The 19,773-nt window shown below is 53.7% G+C and overlaps 1 protein-coding gene across 1 annotated transcript; it reads right to left on the reverse strand.

Moving 5' to 3' along the window:
- Nucleotides 1-1,447: 1,447 nt before the first annotated feature.
- On the reverse strand, nt 1,448-11,245 carry PHYHIP (phytanoyl-CoA 2-hydroxylase interacting protein). Its single transcript, XM_012662936.1, has 5 exons — nt 10,705-11,245; nt 7,217-7,409; nt 5,854-6,028; nt 3,900-4,017; nt 1,448-2,219 (listed from the first exon to the last, which is right to left on the reverse strand). Exons 2-5 carry the CDS (start codon nt 7,379-7,381, stop codon nt 1,685-1,687), a joined length of 993 nt encoding a protein of 330 aa, XP_012518390.1. The 5' UTR covers nt 7,382-7,409; nt 10,705-11,245; the 3' UTR covers nt 1,448-1,684.
- Between the last annotated feature and the right edge of the window lie 8,528 nt (nt 11,246-19,773).

Consider the following 19,773-nt stretch of genomic DNA (forward strand, 5'->3'; position numbering starts at 1 on the left):
CGCCTGTCGTGTGCGTTATGGCAGCCCGAAGGGACTCGCTCAGGCGGGGCCCTCAGGCCATGGTGGTTTATTGACACACATCGCAAGCACAGCACAGGCGGGTGTGCCCCCCGCCCGGGGAGGACGCGGGGGCCGGGGAGGGCAGCGGGCCACCCCCACAGCAATGCCGTCAGCACAGGGGGAAGGGCCTGGGGCCCCTGTTCTCTCCTTCTCCACGCATCTCCCAGAGCCTGCAGACCTCCTGGGCCACCACACGGAGGCAGCCACCTACACCACTCCCCGCTGCAGGGAGGTGACTAGCTGTCCACCTGCCGCTCACCGAGGCGTGGCCCCATTGGCCCGCCAGCTGCTTCTGTCCTTCATCACAGAAACCCTGCTGGGTGTCTGTAGTCTCTGTCACCTCTGAGGAAGTCACCGTAGGCGCTGCTCTCTTCTCCGCCTGACGTCACCTCCATCATCCCCCAAGCAGCTCACTGTGTCCCTCAGCTCCTCCCCTGGGCTCTCCCCCCTGCTCTGCTCGCTCAGGGAGTCCAGCCTCGCCACCCCTGCCCCGCACAACTGCAGGAAAATGCAGGGAGGCCCGGGAGTGAGTTCGCCAAGAACTCCCCTAGGAAGGGGCTCCCAGCCCGTGGGGTGGGCAGGAGAGCAGACGGTGCCAGCGGTGGGGGCGGGAGGACGAGGAGCAGAGGATCCGCAGTCCAGGTCATGCACAGGCACAGTGCAGTCACCGCCCCGTGGCAGAGCGAGCGAGCAAAGCGCACAGCCAGGCGGGGTGCCAGGGCTCTGCGGGAAAGCCCTCGGTTCCATGCCAGGCCCGTCAGGGCACGAGGTAGCCCACTCCCAGCTGAGGAAGGGAGGCCTCTGGGTCTCAGGGGACTCCTTCCCCCTCCTCAACCCCAGAGGCTGCCGTCCCAGACCCCAGCGCTCTGAGCAAAGAGAAGGTGTGCTGGGGCATGTGTCACCTCCAGGTAGAAGGACAGAAAAATCCCAGCAGGCCGAAGCCCCCAAAACCAAAGAAAACAGAGGGTCCCTTTCTAGAGAGCAGGAGGAGCGTCCCCAGCGGGCAGGTGGAGAAAGGGAGGGACAGCTCCCCCATGCAGGAAGAAGGTTCTCTGGGGCAAGGAGAAGCCAGGGCGTCATGGCGGTGCAGGAGACTATTTATAGGAGCAGGGGTCCGGGCTGCGGTGGGAAGCCCCGAGGCCCAGCTTGGTGAGGAGGGGCATTCTGTGGTCGGCCCTGAGTGGGGTGGCTGGGGCTGAGGAAGGGGGCCCCACAGCTCTCCGCGTGTCCTCTGGAGGCAGCCACGCTGCACGGGGGCTCCAGCCCAGTGAGGCTCCCTGGGAGAGCCCAAGAGGGGGCAGGCCTCTGGGAGACAGGGCCTGGGGGACACAAAAAACAGCAGGACGGGGAGACCAAAGGGAAGGGGAGGTTCTCCAGGGATCCAACCCACCCACCAACCTACTGAGGCTAAGCAGCCTTTCCAAGTCCACCAGGCCTGGGGTGGGCCACACTTACCAAGAGGACCACCATCTGTCGCCTCTAGTGCCAAGGGGCGGGGGGAGGGTAGCCGGGCCAAGCGGAGGGAGCAGGGGTGCAGGGGAGAGAAAGCCAGCTCCCCGAACCTGGGCCACGCCCCTCCATCTTCCCGTCATCTCTCCCTCACCCCCCAGCTCCCTGGGAGTCCCTAGCGGCCCACGCTGATGTTGCAGGTCTTGCAGCTGGGGTCCTTCTTGGCGTCAGCAGTGGACAGGCTCATGAGCTGGTGCCCGCTGATCTCCCCCAGGGTGCCCAGGGACAGGTCAACAGGCTCGGTGTAGATGATCTCCAGGATGAGGTCCTGGGCGTGGCGGAAGACCAGCTCCCCGTCCTCCACGCTGCAGGTCAGGAACTTGTTGCAGGCAATGTCCAGGAGGGGCAGGCGGTCGCGGCAGAAGCGGTCCCCCAGGGAGCCCTTGGGCGCCAGCACCAGGATGGCGTAGTGGTAGGCGGTGTACATGCAGTAGAAGTCCGCGAAGTAGAGATTGGTGCTGGGGTTGAAGAGGCGCTGGGCGGGGATCTGGAAGCGCCAGCGGCCGTAGGGGGAGTCCTGGGGGGGCTGGCCCGTGTTGAACTCCGTGTTGCAGCTGAAGAAGACCCCGTGGAGCATGCCGCTCGTGGGGGAGCCGTGGCTGCCGCTGTTGTCCTTCAGGTAGGGCTGGAGCATGTTCCCACAGTGGGTCCTGCCAGCCCGGGGAGAGAAGATGCCGCAGGTTAGCCGGGCTCAGGCTTAGCGACTGCACGGGGTCCAGAAGGGAGAGGGCCAGCCCAGCTCCCAGCCCTCCCCCAGCCACCTCCACTAGTGCAAGTAGAGCATTCCAGAATACAAGAGCAGGGAGGGCCCCGGGGAGCTCATCAAGCCCACTCCTTTGCAGAGAAGGATCTGAACCTGTCACTCCGCAGCTTGAAACCCTTTGATGGGCTGGCATGAAAAGCAAGGCCCCTCATGGTCTGGTCTTTCCAGCTTCCTTGTCACTGCCCCCTCCTACCTCCCCCCTGCCCACACCCCCGCCCACCTCCATGCTCTCCCTCCTCTGTGCCCTTCCCTCTGCCTGGACCGACTGCCTGTCCACCCTTCCCCGCCTGGCTTGGCAAACTCCTAATCGTCCTTCACGTCCCAGCACTAGTGTCCGCTACTCTCTAAAACCTCCAGGGAACAGCAGGCACTTGCATGTGACAACTATTTGGCCGCCTACCATGTGCAGGATGCTGAGTTTTGCTCAACAATTACGCACACTCATTGCATTAAATCTTTCCACACTGTCTCCCTGACCCGACTCGGAGGTTCTCAGAAGGGTAGACTGTGTCTTTGTCTTTATGTCCTGGCACCAAGCAAGGCACCTGGCACACATGGGCGCTCCCCGCCTCCCTCTTTCTCACTAGTGACGGAGCCCAAACTGGGCCACTGCGTCTCTTCTTTAATACAAACACCAAAGACCCCCGAGGTCCTCACTGCCCTGGGGTAGGGTCGAAATGCCCCACCCTAGCTGACCATGAGGATAAAGACAGAGCAGCGGCTCGCCCTGGCTCAGCTTCAGAAAGACACGGACTTGGAACAGTGTCAGCAGGCGTGGGGGAGGGTGGACACCCCCTGGTGCTGCCTCACTCTTGCCTGGTCCTGGCTGTCCTGAGTGACAAGTCACTCACTGGCTTGACTGGACAACCTGCTTTCTCTCTGGGCCTCAAGTTTCTCATTTGTATGCTGGGGGTGTTAGATCGGATCACCAAATTTCAAACGTTTATGAACCGCAGAACCCCTCTCCTTTTTCCCCCAGGAAAATTATACATAGGCAGGCACAGGCCAATACCACTGAGGCTGCTGTGGCCAGATGATAGGGCTGGGGCCCGCCAAGCCCTATCCTCTGATCCCGCAGCCCTCAGCAGCATTCTGAGGGGCTCCCCGAGGTGCCCCCCTGGAGCCCAGCCTCCTCGGCACCCAGTTTGGAGCCACCAAGCTGGAAGCTGCCTAGAGCTGTTAGTGCTCAGAGCTCTCTCATATCCTGCTCTCCTTGCCACCTGCCCTTCGGGCCCAGGGCCTGCACTGGAGAGACAGCTGACCTGTGGTGGCAGGATCCCATGAAAGGAACTGTCCCAGAGGAGGATCAAACCCTGAGTCTCACTCGCCCTGGCTTGTTAGCGCAGTGCCGTGCCAGAAGGTCCCCGTCCCCAGAGCCCTGAGCTCCCCTAAGCCTAATTCCAAAGTAGACGTCACTTTAGAGCCAGCCCAGTGACATGAGGGCACAGGGAGCCCAGCGGAGGGCCTGCTAACCGCCAGGATGGGCTGACCTCAGACAGCCAGGGCAGGAGCAGGAGGGGCTGGGGCAGGGAGGAGAGGCCTGGTGGGCGGCTGGGCCGCGCCGTACCTGGCGTGCTGGAAGTACTCCTTGTGGTGGTTGCGGTAGAAGACGGAGAAGCGAAGCATGCGGCCTGCGATCTGCTCGGCCTTCTCCTGCAGCTGGGCCAGGTGCTCCTTGGCATAGTCTGCAAGAGCCCGGGTGGGGTCAGGTGAGCCGAGGGCCAGCTGAGTGGTCACAACCGCCTCCTGTCCCCCCACTCGCACCCCACCGTGCATGTCGGGCCAACCTCTGTCTGAGGCCGGAGTGGCAGGGGAGACAAGTCGTGGAACCTTGGACTCAAACGGGAACAGGCTAGCTAGCCTCTGCTGGGAACAGGGAGAGCGGCGTGCTGCCTGTCCTCGGCACCTCCGCACCCTCATTGCTCAGGGCTCTCCAGGTCAGGGAAGCGCAGGAGGCTGCCCAGTCATCACTCCCGCTCCAGGGACTGTCATCCCAGGCTACCCTCGTGTGCGAAGAGGACAAGCTGGCAAAAGAAGGACTCGAGAGGGCAGAATGTGAGGTCCTTTTGGGAGAGCCCCTCAAATCCAGCAGATAGGAGGCTGCCCACACCCCCACCTGGAAGCCGGTTGTAATTACAGGTGGGTGGTCGAAGGATCTAAGGGAACTGGGCCTGGGGCAATGGCCCTCTGCTTGGGCATCTCGGGAGAAACAGGGTAGAAGGCTGGACACAGGATAATAAAACTGAACCCCTGGGGCCCAGGCAGGGCTGCTGCTAGCTGTACAGGACCTTGGTACAAATTAGAAAAAGGTGCCCTTCCGCCCTTGCTCATGCAGCCCTGGCCAGAGCGCTTGGATTGGCAAGAGGAATGTGGACTGGACGGCAGCTGTCCCCAGCTCCCCAGTTTGAATTAAATGCCCACGACATGTGGAGGTCTTGGGGGGAACCAAGAAGCTTTCCCCCCAAGGAGCAGGAATGCCCCCCCGAGAGTGGGGTTTTGTAGCAGAACCAGGAAAAAAAGCATCATGCAAAAAACAGCAGCTCAAGGAGATTTGGGGCATAGACCTTGGCAGAGGATGAAACCAGCAGCCTCGGAGGCCTGGGGCTAAGAATGTTCCCTGCCCCTTCCTTGTGACAGAGAGATCTGGAGCAGTTCTCCCCGTGGACACCAGAAGAATGGAATCTCGAGGGGCAGATCCTGGGTCATCAGTGACCAAGCACACATAAGCCTGGTGTGTGTTTGTTCGTTCGTGCTGGAGTCTGCAAGTTACGTTCTACTAAGAGAGCTTGCAGGGCCATTGAAGAGGGACCATTTTCCCAGGCTCGGTGGAGGCTCAGAACAAGCAAAATGTGATAAGCACAACGTGGTCTGTGCGTGCAATGGAATACTATCCAGCCTGGAAAAGGAAGGGAATTCTGCCACATGCTACAACGTGGCCGATCCACGAGGACACCGTGCTACGTGAAACAAGCCAGTCTCAAAAGGACAAATACTGTATGATTCCGCTGATGTGTGGTTCCTAGAGGAGTCAAACCCATGGAGACAGAAAGTAGAAGGCAGGTTGTCAGAGGAAATGGGAAGTGGTTGTTTAGTGGGTTAGAGTTTCAGTTTTCCAAGATGGAAGAGTTCTGGAGATTGGTTGCACAACAAATGTGAATCTACGTAACACTACTGAACTGTACATTTAAAAAGGGTCAAGATGGTAAATTTCATGTTATGCATATTTTACCACGATCTTAAACAAGATGCTTGCACCAAGCCAGGAAAGTAACTTCATTCCTTTAGGGAAGTGGTCTTGCCCGCACGGTTAGCATAGCAGTGCTCACATCTGCCTCTGATGTGAGAAGAGAAAAGGTCCTGTCCACGTGGGTCCCCGCCACCCCCACCCCCGTGGCCTGAGCTTACTGCCCGGTGAATAGCAGGGGGTCGTGAGTGCTGGATTAAGATGAAGCCCCTGTCTTGACCGCAACTAAGCCAGGCGTGCCAAAGCCGCGGGACAGAGACGTGACAGCAGGGCTCACCCCCAGTGCAGAACTCGACCGTCTCGCTCCAGCCGGACACCAGGTACTCGCCGTCGCTCTGCTTCACGGCTGTCTGCACGGCCACGCTGTACTCTGTGCGGGGGCTCAGGAACCAGTGGCCTCTCACCGTCATGGGCAGTGGCACCGCCTTGGCCACAAGCTTGGTGGGGACATCCTGAGAAATGGGGTAGAGACGGACAGCCAGGAGTCAAACTGGAGGGCAGGCCCAAGCTTGGCATCCACTAGAATCCCCCCTCCCCAGACGTTCCTCCTGAGCAGGGCCAGAGTCTCAGGGATCCGATGGCTCCATGTCCCAGCCACCATTTTCCTGCAGAAGCAAGCAGTGGCCACCGGGAAGGCCACACAGACCGTCCCAGCCTCTCGCCTCCTTAAGCCCCGCTGACGCCCCGTTCTCCTGGGAACTGAAGGAAAAGGCCCCAGGGGAGAAGGCCCCCGAAGTTGAGGGCGGCAAGGCCTCCGTTTTTGAGGGAGACTTCGAGAGCTCTGCACACTGCAGTGCCGTCTCCACGGCAACGGCAAATGCTGAGAAGCCAGGGAGGAAGGAAAAATATGCCTTATTCTTTGGGGGGGAGGGTTAAGGGGGTGGTGTTGAACATTCACGTCACCGTGGCAACTGGCCTGCCAAAAGACACCCAGATTGGGAGAGCCAGTTCCAGAGAGAGAGGGCGAGTAACCCGCACCGGTGCTGTTGTCCTGGGCGCCAGCTCCTGCCCGCCTCACTCTCCCCTGCCTCTGCCAGCCCGCAAGGATGGGAGGCCTCCTCCCACCCACCCCCACCCCGGCTTTTCACCCCAGGAGAGGACACACCCGCACAGGACTCTCTCACGTTCCTTCTCCAAACCAAGCCGACAGCAGGCCAGCGGGCGAGGGACGCACTGAGTATCCCGCAAAGGGGCCCCACCCCTGCCCGAAGCCCGAGCTGCGCACCCAGCCAACAACAAGGCTGCTCCCCAAGTGGGGCTTTGGCAGGACCTGAGACGTCACCCCCATGTGTGATGCCTGCGGCCCCACCCCGCCCGGGCTCTCTGCCCCTGTCTGAAGTCCCAGTCGTGGCGCTGATAGCAGCACTCCCTCTGTGCTAGGCCCCATGCCAAGGACCACGCAAACATTACTCATCGGATCCTCTTAACGACCCTGTGAGGTTGGCATTATCATTCCCTTTCCACCAGGGAAGGAACGCAGGCTCAGAGAGGTCAAGTAATTTTCCCAAGATAACACAGCAAGAAGAGCCTGGATGTTAACCAGGCCTCTGCCTCCGCACTACCACTTCCAGGCGTGCCGCTGTCCTGCCTCCTTCAAGAACAGGCGCTGGGGAGAGGTGCCCAGGAATCCTTCTACTCACCCGGTGCTTGAACTTGTTGGAGTTCTTGTTCTCCTTCTTGTTGAGGTCGATGAAGTAATGGGTGACCCTCTCCAGGTCACTGTCCTCCATGGCCCAGGAGATGCGGAAGGAGTCGCAGGTGATGTTGTTGATCTCGATGCTGTGGGGGGTGGACAGCAGCTCCATGCTCCCTCTGGTTTGGCTCCTGTGGGGACTGACGGGGAGGGGAAGATTTAGCTCCACCCTCACCCCCACAGAACTTTCTGGAATGTCCTCCTCCCATATCCCCTGTGAGGACCTGAGGATTGTACCTGCTCATAGAGCTGATGGAAAAGACTGCATGGGGAAGGCCAGAGGGGGAGGACCAAAGGTGGGACGGGTGCCCTGGGGGGTGCTCTCTGCTCCCCTCGGAGGGGTCTGCAGAGCAGACGGCACCTGACAGGTGGCAGAGGCAGTGGGAACACGGCAAACGCTGGGCGGGGACAGATTTGCAGCAGATGGAGCCGAGGAGGGCGGGGGCCCTCAGCCAGCAGGCGTGAAAAGAGAAGGGGTTGGGGGTGGAGAGACGGGGGAGGGCGGAGGACAGGCAGGAAGCACCTGCCGAGGACCCACGGTGCAAGGCTTGGGCAGGTGACGGCAGTGGCAGCCAAGACCACAGGTGCCAGGGCCCTAGAACTCGGGCCCCTCTCCTCTCTGGGGGTGGCTCAGCAAGGGCCAGCACCGCCAGGGCTGGAGGACAAGTGCCACGTAGGTGCACACGGACCCATGCACGGTGGGAGTGCGAGCACCGGCCACAGCCCACTCCAAGCTCTTTTTCCACCCGGAATGTTTTTGGCAATCACCGTGCTCCCCATGGCTGATCCTGTTGTCGGTCCTTTCAATAATTAGTTTTAACACCGACATCTACTGGGGGCCGAGCACGTGCTAATAGCCTCACAAACGTCTCCTGCAGGCCTCAAAGTGGGGACGTGCTATTATTATTCCCATTTTACAGATGAGGCAACTGAGGTGAGGGGGTACTAACCTGCCCAAGGCCACGCAGTAGCAAACCATATGAACTCCAGAGCTCTTTACCATTAAGCCAAGGTCACGTCCCCTCATGTGTGTGCGGGGGCGGGGGTGGCACACGCGTGGCATGTTTTCACTATCTGTCTCTTTCTATTGCCTCTTTCCTTTCAAGCAATTGCATCTTCCCTCCCCTCCCTGTCCTGCTCCTCTGGTTCTCCCTTTCTGTCTGGTGCTCTTCCAGGTATGAAAGGACCACACCAACATCACGCTCCATTGTGCTTCCTCTAGGAAGGGCTGACTCTGGCCTTGACTTTGGCCTGGCTCCCCTGAGCTCCGGGATGGAGAAGGGGTGCAGGAGGGGAGACAGCATCTGGGAGGAGGCAGATGAGGGTGGGGCTTTCTGCAGGGGCATTTGGTCTCATGCTTCCCCTCCCTTCCTCAAGCCCAGCTCCCGGCACACTGGAGTTTTCCCAAGTGTCATCTCCTTCTCTCCTCTCTTCCCTCTTTTTCTCCTCCCCTTGCCTAGGAGCTAGGGGCGCGTGCAAAAGCAGGTACTTTTATTTATAGCTTCCAGAAGATCCAGCCCACACTCTCCCGTCAATTAAGTCTGCTCCAGAGCCTGGCACCTCCAAATTAACCTGTGGGCTGCCTGGGTGGCAGGTACAGGTTGAAGGCTCAGGGTGCTGGCCCTCGCTTGCTGAAGGGTGTCACTCAAGTCCTGTTTCATCTTAGTCTCCCACCCCAGAGCCGAATGCCGGTGGCTTCGTGCACAGGGAATCCTATGGCAAATTAAGCATGGGGGTGCTGCCAGGCCCACCCCGAAATAAAACAGATGGGATTGGGTGTCTAGAAGCAACCCTACGATAATAAACCAGTTTGTAATTCTCGGGGACAGGGGTGGAGCAGTGGGGTGTTACCACCTCCCGGGCTCCCAGGGAGACACATGTGTGCCCCTCCCACGCACATGATCACAGACACCCCGCTGCCCACAAGTGACGCAGCCCACACCCGCCCTGAGTAGGCTCCTATTCCTGCCTCGATACCTCCTCTCCTCAGAGTATTCCCAGAATTCGGGGCAGCTGTGTTTGGTGGTTGGGGTCTCCAGGACCTGCGTGGATATTCATCCCTTCCTCCCCGCAGTTCTGGGAAAGCTGAGATGACACCCCCACCCGAGCTTGGGAGGGCGGCAGGGAGTGCCACTGAGAAGGCCAGGGTGGACCTAGGGCGGGCGTGAACCCCGGTTCTCTACTCCCTGATGCCTGGGGAAGGGCAGGGTGTGAGGGACAGGTCGAGGCAACACCCCAGAAACACCCACACTCCCAAGTGGATCCACCCCGAGACAAGCATGTACACACCCACACACAGGCAGGCAGGCACGCACGCACACACGTGTGCCGAGCGTGCCCACCCACACGCACCCCACACCTCCGCAGACATCCTCACCCCCAGACACCGCCCCCCCGCGCACTCAGGCACCTCTCGCCACCTTCCACGCTCTAAGAATGCCCCACAATTTTCCCTCCACAGCTGTCGCCTCCAGACACACCAGACGTGTTCGTGTCCACAGGCTCACGCACACCTTCTCACAAGCCATATTTGGGGAAAAGAGGAAGCCACAGGCACCAACATGCGTGCGTGCCACCTCCACAAGAAGGCACGCAACCCACACGCCTGCCTGCACACACATGTGCATTCGCACACACGTCAGCCCCCGCCCGAATTCTGGTATTCTCTCTCCTGAGTCTTCTCCGGGCTCAAAGACACAGACTTTGCCCCTGGCCACACTCTGCCAGCCCTGATGGTTCATGCCAACAGGTCTGCGCACCTACGCAGGTCTGCCCACAGACGAGAGTTTCTGCCCAAGCTTGCCACTGCCCACCCCACCCTGCTCTGGAGTTGCACCCCCCGCCTAGAAGCCCCCGGGTTGCATGCACCCCCCCAACATGTAATCCACACGCACGACAAGTGACATGTCCACCCCCCTATATGTACTGCCTCAGAGTGTCCCCACCCACGCATGCCACAGGCTACTCAGATAAGTGCCCCCCCCCACACGTACCTCATGTGCGCAAGAAAGATATGTTCCTAGACATGCCTCGCGCCAGTCAAAACCCACACATGAGCACACTGCATGCACACAGACCATCTGCCCAGCGAGCCTCTGGTCTCCTCCAGAGCGTGCACACAGCCGTACACACTGACACCCCTTCCCCGTGCCCGTTCAGAAAAGCCACCGTGTGCCAGAGGGAAAGCTCCCCCCCGCCCGCCATCCCTGTTGGCATCACTGACTGCAGCAGAATGGTCACGGGGTGACTAACTGTGGTGCCCCAGAGACTGGATCCAGCTGTTAACCCCTTTGCCAAGGGCCCCCAGGAAAGGGGACAAGGTCGTCGGGCCTGGAAATCCAGGTGGGCACCAGGGCAGTGGCAGGACCCCGGTGCCCCCAGCTCGCAGCCCCTCAGGACGGACAGCAGAATGCTTGGGGGAGGAAGGGCACTCACCTGGCTCCACCGGGCTCTGCAGAGGAAGACCTGGCAGGGAGGGAAGGGAGAGACCTCTATGTGGACAAGCTCCCCAGGCAGGGGGACAGCGGCCAGACGCCTGGGTCACAGGCAGCGGCGCGCGCTCGCTCCTCTCCCGGCTGCTGGGGAGGCTGCGTCCATGCCCTGCAGGCAGCTCCTGTCTGGCTCCGCAGGCGCCGCTGCTGCTGCCCCCGGTGAGACGATGTTCCCAGCCCAGCGCACGAAGAGAGGCAGGAGCGAAATCAAAGCAGCGTGGAGGAGAGAGAGAGGCAGAGAAGGCGAGAGAACAGAGCGCCAGACCGAATCTGGCTCCACCAATGGGATCAGTGGCTGCGCAGCGTCAGGTGATAACAAGCGAGCTCCGTCCCTGCTCTCCGGGCTGGGAGGGGACAGGGCACAGGGTCTCCCAGGGAGCTACGCAGACATCCTTGGAGACAGCAGTGGCTGCAGCCTGTCCCCAATCCTTCCAGGACAAGCTGCCCTCAGAAGTCCCTCCAACACATCCCCTATTTGGAAATCTTTGACTCGAATGCAGCCCCCAAACTTTAGGGTGCTGGGAGAGGGGTGGAGCTTAGCCGAGGGCTTGAGCCCCTAAACAAGGATTCTGATTGGGGGAAGAGGAGGGGGGCCGTGGAGGACTTCGAAGGGTCCAGATGGGGTGTGGGAGCCAGGGGGGCCCTGTCTTGGGTCTGGATCCTCTGCTGGTCCATGGCTCCATTTTCTTACCGACTCTGCCAAGAGCTGTCAGACCCGCAGCGCCGGGACCCAGCTTGTCCAACAAGAAGCCTCTGGCTGCTTCGGTGTCTCCAGGAAAAGGCGCAGGAGAGACAGGTTGTAGAGAGAGGTGCACCAAGGCAAGAAAGCTGGGGTGGGAGAACACAGAGAGCTTTGAGTATTCTCATCCCAGCCAACCTCTGGGCTCGAAGGAAGCCAGCCCCGGGCACCTTGGCCAGAGATCGTAATATTTGCTCTCGCGTGGGCAGCAGACACCAAGAAACAAGGACCCCATGGAGGCCGTCATAAAGAACACCCAAGGATGTTTGAGTCAAGCAACGACAGTGACAAAGGGTCTATGCAGGAGTGAAATCGGTGAGCTTGCAGCCAGGCAGATGCGGTGAGAATTCCTGCTCTATCACTTTGCAGCTGGGAAACCTCGTACGAGCGACTCCACCTCAGTCTCTTCATCTGTCAAATGGGATCATACAGGTCTATTGGCATCACGAAATGAGATCATTAGGCAAATCACCCACCTCTGGGCCTGGCACCTAAGAAGTACTAGTCACCTGTCGGAGATGTTATCATTCCCGTCGTGATTGCCTGCAGGGAGCCCACAGTCTTCCAAGGGAGAAAAGGTGGCTTTCAGATGGCACAATCGGACCACAAGGAGGACACAGCTAGACTGCAGGGCACGGGCAGGGACTCAGAGAAGGAAGAGCCAGCACAGAGGCCATGGAAGCAGGGGTGTGGGGGGGTGGGGAGGGCTTGACGAGGGCAGCGGACACAACGCAGGCCCAGGGTGAGGCTTCATTCAGAGAGCAGAAGAAGGGGTGAGCGGAGCCTAAGGGACCCTCACTGAGAGGGACTCGGGGCTGCGGGCATCGGCAGCGAAGGTCAGAGGAAGTGACACTGCAGAAAGCTAAGAGTTCACAGAATGCAAGACAAGCAGAAGCCAATCCCGCCTTACATGGGTGTGAGAACCGGAGCGAGTCTGGTCAGATCCTGCGCCACAGAACGCGGCGTGGTGTGTTGTACCGAGGCAGGATTAAGCGCTCCCTCGGCCAAACAGGACCGGGACCTGCCCCCACACACCTCTGAAACCCAGAGAAGATGCGGAACCATGACCTTGTGGTTATGGCCAGCAACAGACATCTGGACTAAAACCCTGTCCCTAGGACCAACATGAGGAAAAAGGCAGGTTCTCTATGACTCGGTTTCCCCTTATGTCAAAGGAAGACCAGTCCCAGCCCATCTCTGCCTCCCACCTTCTCAGGGTGGCATGCGGAGACTGCATGAGGTCATGAGGCCCCAGCTGTGAACAATGGCCATCTGAATGCCCCTTTGTGGAGCTGCGCTAGCCCCAGGTGAAGGCACAACCCTTCCAGAGCTTCTGCCTCTTCTTGCCCCGGAGGACTTCTCTACAGATCACGAGGGAAAACACGTGGTAAGAACAACGCGCAGAGTGCCAAGTAAAACTAACTCCGTGTGAAACCAAACAAACAACTGCCAGGGTGCACTTCTGCGGCATTCTTATTTTTAATAACTTTTTATTACACAAGTAGTACATGATCATTGCAGAAAGATGAGAAATTTCATTTTAAATTTAAGAGAGAATTAAAATCTCTCATTTTCCCACCATTCAGAAATAGGCATAGAATATAGGCACATAGTTTATTAACAAAAATGGTATAAAAGTATAAATACTGTTTTATGACCTGCTTGTTTCACTTAGCAATGCTTTTTCTGTTCATCACGTAATCTTTTTACAGTATCATTTAAAATTGCTGTCCAATGTCCTATTGTCAGGTCACACACCTTTTGGGGGAACCAATCCCCTACCCTTCTTTGATTACTTTTCCTCCAATTCTAAACAATGCTGCAATGAACATCCTTACAGCAAAATCTCATCCCACACCTTGATTATATTTCCAATAACATATTAAAGGGAATGGACCTTAATTGGATACTGATTTAAACAAACTATTAAAAAAAAAAAAGCCTATGTGGCAAATGGAGACATTTGAATACTAACTAGATGTTTGATAATATTTAGGAATTATTAGCTTTGATAATGATACTGTGGCTATTTTTTTAAAAGAGTGCTTACTCTTAGAGATACGTATTATAATATTTATGGATTGATAAAGACATTATATCTGTGATTTATTTCAAAATAATCTGGGAGAAGGGAGTGGGTGGCATAGAAATGAAACAGCGGATAATAGCTGAAGCTGGGTGCTTTGAGATCCAATAAGCTATTCTCTTTACTTATGTGCATGTTTGAAAGTTTCCGTATTAGACATTATACTAAGCTATCTTACAATAATAACAAAGCATTTATTAAGCACCGAGACACAGCGCCAGGCATGTGATTCTCATAACCTTGAGAGATAGATTCATCAACCCCCTGTTTAAAAGGTGAGTGGTGGAAAAAGGGACTCAGCCCATAAGTAGTAAAACTAGTATTCAAATTCTGGTCTGAGTACAAAGGCCAGATTCTTCATGGTAGAAGGATGCATAGTGAATACAGAGTCTGATGTAACAGACAATGGGGCTGTAAGTAAAAAATATTTACAGACTTATGCACTTTACAGACTCAAAATGTTTGTGTGTATTTCCCCACGGCTGAAGTACAGCGATGCAATGAGTCAATGAATACATACACATCCAAACAGTCCATAAAAACCACTTTGTTCATTTATATGTGTTTACAATGACGAGAGTGAGTAAGGACTATTTAGAAGAACCAAATGGGTTTCTTAGGGTTTATTTACTCTGTCCTTTTGAAATTATGTTTAGACATCCTAGAACCCTCACCAGTCATCTATTTTGAACTTACTAAAGAGCATTAAAATGATTCTAAACACTAGACACATTTCTGAGCATTTACTCAACTAAAGAATAGAATAAGTATTTTAGCTGTTTTAAAAACTTACATAATGGCCGGGCGTGGTGGCTCTCGCCTGTAATCCTAGCACTCTGGGAGGCCGACGTGGGAGGATCGCTTGAGCTCAGGAGTTCGGGACCAGCCTGAGCAAGAGCGAGACCCCATCTCTACTGAAAATAGAAAAATTAGCTGGGCATCACGGCGCATGTCTGTAGTCCCAGCTACTTGGGATGCTGAGGCAGGGGGATCCCTTGAACCCAGGAGTTTGAGGTTGCTGTGAGCTAGGCTGACGCCACAGCACTCTAGCCCAGGCGACGGAATGAGATTCTCTCTCTCAAAAAAAAAGAAACTTCAAGGGAAAAGATCAAGAGCAATGATGAAAGAGAATTGCAAGTGAAACAAGAGGTGGAAAGACTCATGTAGACTCATGGGATTAGAATAGTAAGTAAGTTACACCTAACGTGGAAGAACACAATGTAGGAAATACAAAATACCACCAAGCACTGCATGACGGGTCTGGGACAAGAGTTAGACACACTGAACAAAAGCTACTGCCATGATGTCTCAAGTCATTCAATGTTTGCCACACTTACTCTATTAAGAGAGTTATTTACAGAACAAACTGTAGAGAAGACAGATGAAAATACAACTCAAAGATGGCTTTTGCATCGCTGGCACTGAGCTTAAATTACCTCCTGGAATCAGTCTGCCCTTATTTTTCTAATGCACATCCAGATTTTCCAATTGGTCTCACTACAAACTAGAATTCATTCTTCCATTAAAAAGAAAATGTAGCGTGTGCCTAACTAGGTAGCAGGCACTGTTTTAGGCAATCAGGATACTGCAGTTGGGGCAAGGGGAGGAGGAAACAAAGGTTCCTGCTCTTATGGGGCTTACATTCCAGTGGGAGGAAGACACTTAAATAAGTAGGTAAGTAAATAAATAAACTCTGTTGTCTATTAAATGGTGATAAATACTATAGAGAAAAATAAGTCAGTAAATAGAGACAGGAAATGTCATGGGGGTGGGGAGTTTTGATTTTAACTAAGGACATCAGATAAGGTCTCTTTGAGAAGGTGACTTTGGGATTTAAAAAAAAAAACAAGAAATAACTCTGATTGAAGGGAGGGAGGGAGCCATGCAGACTCGTGTGAGGGAAGAGAATTCCGGGGAGCAGGTGCAGAGGTCCCGATACAGGAGCATGCCCGATGTGGTCCAGAAAGAGCAGGGGGACCAGTGTGGCTGGAACAGTGAGTGAGCAGACCGTGCAGGGAGTTGAGACCAGAGAGATGGTGGGCGGAGGGACAGGTGATGCAGGGCTGCATAGGCCATTCTAAAGCTCTTGTTTCTTACTCTGATATGGGAAGCCGTTGGGAAGTGTAGAGCCAGAGATGTGACCTAATGTGAAATATGTCAGTTGCACTATGGGGAGACTAGACTGGTGGGGAGGGGGCCAGGTGGAAGGATACCAATTAGGAGGCTATTAAGATAATCAGGGCCCAAAATGATGGTGGCCTGGGCCAGGGTGGTGAGACAGGGTAAGATCCCAGATATACCTGGAAAAGCTGATATATTAGATGTAGCGCATAAGAGAAAGAGATGCGTCAAGAACTGCAAGATTTTTAACCTGAACCACTGCAGGGATGCAGTTGCCATTTACTGAGATGGGGACCCTCTTGAAGGAGTAGTCCGAGGAGGAAGATCAAAAGTCTGGATGTGGACATAGGTTTGAGACAACTAGGAGACATCCAAGCGGAGGTATGGAATAGGCAGAGATACACACCTGGAGTTCAGAGAGCTCTGGACTGCGGACAAGCATCTAGGAGTCATCAACATACAGTACACTGTTTGATGCCAAGAAAATGGACCACTGCCAAGGGAGTAAGTATAGGGGAAAAAGGGACAGATTCCGAAGACAGAATCTTAGAGCTCTCCAATGTGTAGTGGTCAAGGCGGTAAGTAGGAAACAGCAAAAGAATGGTCTGCAAGACGATGCAAATCAATTAGGATAAATTACGCATCAAGAACATGTAATAGCTTGAACTTGGGCAGTGTTCTCATACCACACATTCCTTTTATTCTACCAATACATATCAAAACAGTTCCTTATTCATTTGATATTTTCACTGCCCATCAAGAATTCACAGGAACAGGCATTTGACAGAATCTGTTCATACCTTCCCAAAGTTGCACTTAGACCTCCAAAACTCTATTTGTTCTTAAGAGTTTGGTTATTAGTTTCATTGAGTTATTTATCAGAAACGAATGAGTTTATTATAGTAATCTCTTTACTATAAGATTTGTGAAAATAAAATGCGGTAACATGTTGTTTATAACAAATTAAGATCTGCTAGAATCACGTCCATTACACAGTTTTGGCTACTAATAATTTACAAGTTTCCTTTGAGGCTAGATGAAAGACTGAACACTCTTTGGGAGAAAATGAAGGAGAGAAAGTGGGGGAGCAAGTAAAGAAAGAAAGCAGAATGGTGCTGAACGTATATTAGCTTAATTAGAGGGAAGGCTGGAGAATATTCTTGAAGGGAAAGTATGATAATCATTGTCAGGAAGTAACCACCAAAATGTCAAAAACAGAAGGCCCTATTTAAGTGTTCTCTCCTCTTCTCCTTTTGGGGGTGAACAATGCTGTGGAAATTCAATAAACATTACCAAAAGGAAATCGGTTAAATAAATGATGGGGCCGGGTGCAGTGGTTCACACCTATAATCCTAGCACTCTGGGAGGCTGAGGCAAGGAAGATCACTTGAGGTCAGGAGTTCGAGACAAGCCTGAAGAAGAACAAGACCCCCATCTCTACAAAAAAAAAATAGAAAAATTCTCCAGGCATGGTGACATATACTTGTAGTTCCAGCTACTCAGGAGGCTGAGGCAGGAGGATCACTTGAGCCCAGGAGTTTGAGGCTCTAGTGAGCCATGATGGCACCACTGCACTCCAGCCTGGGCCACACAGCAAGACCCTGTTTCTAAAAATAAATAAATAGATAAATAATATTTTCCCAAATTTTCTGCAGTGAATAAGTATCTTTGTAAAAAAACAAAACAAAACAAACAAAAAAAGAAGGTGCTAAAAGGCTGGTGAACCTCAAAGCCCAAGAGAATGAAATCAAAGTAATTTCATCCTGTTCTCTGGTCAGAAGCTAAAGGCTGCTGTGTGTAGCTCAGTGTAGGGGACAGGAAGGGTATTGGTTTGGTTTGGTTTGATTATTGTTAACACCAATATGGAGGAAAGAAGTTGAAAAAGGTCTGGTTAAAAACCAACATAGCAAACTATTAATATAATATTAATATATTATTACATTGGCAAAAAGGTTTTAAATTTTAAGAGCCAAAACTCAAAAGGATGTGGCAAAATATTGATATTACATATATTCTTATATACTCTATGTATGTTCTCATTCATGTCTATATTCTTAGCGGTGATGCATTTTAGCACAACCCTTCCTGAAAGCAATTTAGCAACATGAATGATGAACCACAAAATGTGCATGTTCAAAATGGTATAGTCACTGTGGAAAACGACTTGGCAGTTTCTTATAAAACTAAGACACAGCTACCATAAGACCCAACAATTGTATGCATGGGCAATTATCCTAGAGAAATAAAAATTTATGTTTACACAAACATTTGTACATGTATTTTCATACCAGCTTTATTCACAATAACCCAAAAGAGGAAACAACCCAGATGTCCTTCAAAGGGTGAATGGTTAAACAAACCAAGGATACTTAGCAATAAAAAGAAATGAACTATTGATATACGCAACAACTTAGATAATCTCTGGGGATTTCTGCTGAGTGAAAAAAGCTATCTCAAGAAGTCACATACTGTATGATTCCATTTATATAACACTTTTGAAATAACAAAATTATAGAACTGGAGAACAGATTAGTGGTGGGAGGAGGTGGGTGGAGGGAGGTGTGTATATAAAAGGGATCCTTGTGGAGATGGAAATGTCTTTTATCCTGACTGTACCAATGTCAATATTCTGGTTGTGATAATGTAGGATAGTTCTGCAAGATGTTATTATTGGGGGACACTGAGTAAACAGTCCTTGGGATCTCTGTGCGTTATTTCTTACAATAGCATATGTATCTACAACGATCTCAAAATAAAAAGTTTACTTTAAAAAAATTTTACATCTTCTTTTGGCCAATTATCCCAGCTCTGGAAATCTGTCCTAGGGATATAATCCAAAAGGAAAAAAACGGTGAGAACGCTAGATGTTCACTACAGCGTTATTTACAACAGGGAAAAGAAACAATCTAAGCGTCCAAACAGGGAAATACGTAAATCATGACATAGCCACCAGAGAATTACAGTCATTGATGAAACAATGAAAAAGTGTTATTTGAGGCCTGGCCAGGTGGCGTACACCTGTAGTCCCAGCTGCTACTCTGGAGGCTGAGAGAGGAGGATCGCTTGAGCCCAGGAGTGCTAGAGGTTGTTGCAGTTGAGCTATGATCACACCGCTGCACTCCATCCTGGGCAACAGAGACCCAGTTTCCAAAAAGAAGAAAAAAGTTATTTGAAAAAGGAGGATACAAATCTGTGGTACAATATGCCAGCTGTGTGAAGGGGACTGAATATATTACAAAAATTTTAATAGTAGAGCTCTACGTGGAATTCCGGCAGAAATGGTTTTCTTTCCTCAAAGTCTCCGTAATGTTGTTACATGATGTTTATATTGTTTGGAGGGAGTGGGGAGATAACATTAAAGGACACTTCTTATATTAAATTGCAAACGTCGGAGTCAACAAAAGTTCTTCAAATTAGTTCCTCCAACAGTAGAGCAAACTTCGTTTTCCGATTCCTTCCAGGCATTGACCAAAAGCGCTCACAGGGGGCCACGCCATCGTGAGTCCGGGACGGTTGCCGTTAGGCACAGGCTGGTCCGCGGCAGCTGTCCCGCGGCTGCCCCACCGCAGGACCCCGCCAGGAGTCTAGAGAAGGCGGCCCCGCGCGAGGGCGAAACCACTGCCCGGAGGTACAGTGACCACTCCAAGGTCACCACGGACAGCCTGCGGCTGGGGCTCGGCCTGGCCCAGGGCTCCCCGACTCTTGAGTCCGGGTCTCGCTCTCTGCCCCTCGCCCCATCCCGAGCCGCGACCCCAGTGCTCCCAGGGGCTCCGCCACGGCGAGTCCTCACGTTGCAGCGTGGTAACCACCAAGGACCCTGACCCTGAGGTCGGCGCCCCCACCCCCACGCCCGGGGCCAAGACCCCCGAGCGCCGCGCCGTAGCGTAGCGTACCCCAGACCGCTCCCCTCATCCTTTTTCGCCCTCTCAACCCAGCTTTTCCCGACTCCGGGAAGAACCGGGAAGAGAAGGCGGAGGGGAGTGAGGCGCCGCCTAATAAATACTGTGGCCCAGTCCCGCCTCCCGAACGTCACTTCCGCCCAGCGGCAAGATGGCGGTGCCCAGGCC

The sequence above is a fragment of the Propithecus coquereli genome, unplaced genomic scaffold, assembly GCF_000956105.1.
Source record: "Propithecus coquereli isolate 6110/MARCELLA unplaced genomic scaffold, Pcoq_1.0 Scaffold79, whole genome shotgun sequence".
Lineage (NCBI taxonomy): Eukaryota > Metazoa > Chordata > Mammalia > Primates > Indriidae > Propithecus > Propithecus coquereli.

Bases quoted from the DNA above. Each gene is read 5' to 3' on its own strand.
- PHYHIP (XM_012662936.1), bottom strand. From the start codon at position 7,381: ATGGAGCTGCTGTCCACCCCCCACAGCATCGAGATCAACAACATCACC. The intron at 6,029-7,216 runs GTGAGTAGAAGG...CCCATTTCTCAG, and splicing joins CCAACAAGTTCAAGCACCGG to GATGTCCCCACCAAGCTTGT. The intron at 4,018-5,853 runs GTGAGCCCTGCT...GGGCTCTTGCAG, and splicing joins GGTCGAGTTCTGCACTGGGG to ACTATGCCAAGGAGCACCTG.